Source organism: Euprymna scolopes, chromosome 22, assembly GCF_053919585.1.
Source record: "Euprymna scolopes isolate OS-2025 chromosome 22, ASM5391958v1, whole genome shotgun sequence".
Lineage (NCBI taxonomy): Eukaryota > Metazoa > Mollusca > Cephalopoda > Sepiida > Sepiolidae > Euprymna > Euprymna scolopes.
The window spans coordinates 48286543-48288260 of NC_136503.1; the positions used below are offsets into that span (position 1 = coordinate 48286543).

Genomic DNA, 1718 nt, shown 5'->3' on the forward strand with positions numbered 1-1718 from the left:
AAACCCTAACCCTAACGCTGTCACGGTGTTTGTATAATAATACCGAAATTTGTATTTCTAAAGAATGGAGGGGATAGATAAAGTTCTGAAGCAGATTTTGACAAAATTAAAATGTCAAAAATAAAAATCAAGTTGCTTCGCAGCAAGGACATGAAATTAATTTTTGACCGATAGTAGTAAAAATCTTGAGATTAAAAAAAATTTTTTTAATAAAATAAAATCAATAATCAGTTCTGTAAGAAGTTATACTTGTTAAAGGACAGCGGAAGTCTTACGGGATTTGTTATATATTCATAATAATCAAAAGATCATAAAAAAGGTGAGAAAATAATGACAAAATAATAACAAATAATGAGTTGATTGTGATGTAATGAAATCCCAATATGGCTGAATGAAGAGTACATGATCACGTTTAAGAAAACAAAAAAGCGCGCTTCTTGTATTTAAAGACCAAAAAAAAAAGATTTATAATAAGAAATTAAATAAATTAATCAAACCATAATAAAAATAAATAGAAAATTTAAAAAATAAGATTGAACAATGTTGTAAAATAAAAAAACAAGAACGAAAAAAAAAAAAAAAAAAAAAAGGAAATATCTTTGGGACAAAAAAAAAAAAAACGAGTGGCCACTTTACTTTACACCGCTTTATTTTTTGGCTCTCTTCTCTTCTAAAAAACACAACACAAATCGGCATTTTGTTTTTGTTTTTTCGTAAAATTTTCTCAACGAATGATAGATATGCAATCTACTTACATTTAACGATCGAAAATCTTCGGCTTTTCCCCACAAAAGATCAAAATATACTTTCTTGCTACAGTTCAATAATAGTGAACTCAACGTAGCCATATGCCATGAAGACTCGCCGGTGACGATTGGTTTTTAATTCCGACCAATCAGCGCCGTTCTTACAACGAAATCATTTTCTTACACCCTCTTTTTCTTTCTTAATATATATATATATTATATATATCAGAATAGACCACCCGTGACCTGTTGGGTCAGGTTTTTAATATATAATTTTTTTAACTTAGACATTAAGTTGATAATCATGTTTTATTGAAAATGGATGACATCATAAAGGATGAATGATAACTTTTGGCAACCTTAAAAAAAAACTAAAACTAAAATTGAGTTTGTTGCTTCTTTTTTTTTTTTTTCTTTTTACATGGGGGTCATCACTTACCAAGGCCCGGAATCCACTCGGGGATAAGGGTTATTTTGTTTACAATAATCAATGGGATAATATCGTAGTAATAGTTGGTATTGGAGATTTGATAAAGTGTCTTACTTAAGGGGGCGATTCATCAGGAATTTGTTTACGCTGGACTTGAAGACATCCAAGTTATAGTCAGGTGGGAAACAGGCAAACGGAAGAGAGTTCCACAGGCGTGCACTTTTCTTTTTTTTTTTTTTTACACGGTAGTCACCACTTATCAAGAGCCAGAAGCCACTCAGGGATAAGGGTATATTGCATGTACAGTACGTTGTACGTTAGTGTTGAGATTTCATAAAGTGTCTACTTAAGAGGGCGGTTCATCAGGAATTTGTTTACGTTGGATCTGAAGACATCCAAGTTGTAGTCAGGTGGGAAACAGGCAGATGGAACAGAGTTCCACTGGCGTGCTGTTCTAAGAAAGAAGCTGTGTTCATGGAATCTACGTTTTGATTTAGGCACAGATAGAGAGTGGGGAAAATTTTTGACAGTGGCTTCAGCTA

At 32.2% G+C, this 1718-nt stretch overlaps 1 protein-coding gene across 23 annotated transcripts in view; it reads right to left on the reverse strand.

Annotated features, from left to right (window-relative positions):
• The window catches only part of LOC145243422 (dual specificity protein kinase CLK2-like), a 196553-nt gene extending 195643 nt beyond the window's left edge, over positions 1-910 (reverse strand). For all 23 annotated transcript variants that reach the window (XR_013862879.1, XR_013862871.1, XR_013862872.1 and 20 more), the window contains exon 1: positions 756-910. Coding sequence is in view for 14 of the 23 variants with exons in the window: in XM_080106300.1 (XP_079962426.1) it covers positions 756-848 (93 nt within the window). In the remaining 9 variants the exon portion in view is untranslated. The remainder of the gene's footprint in view (positions 1-755) is intronic.
• Positions 911-1718: the final 808 nt, after the last annotated feature.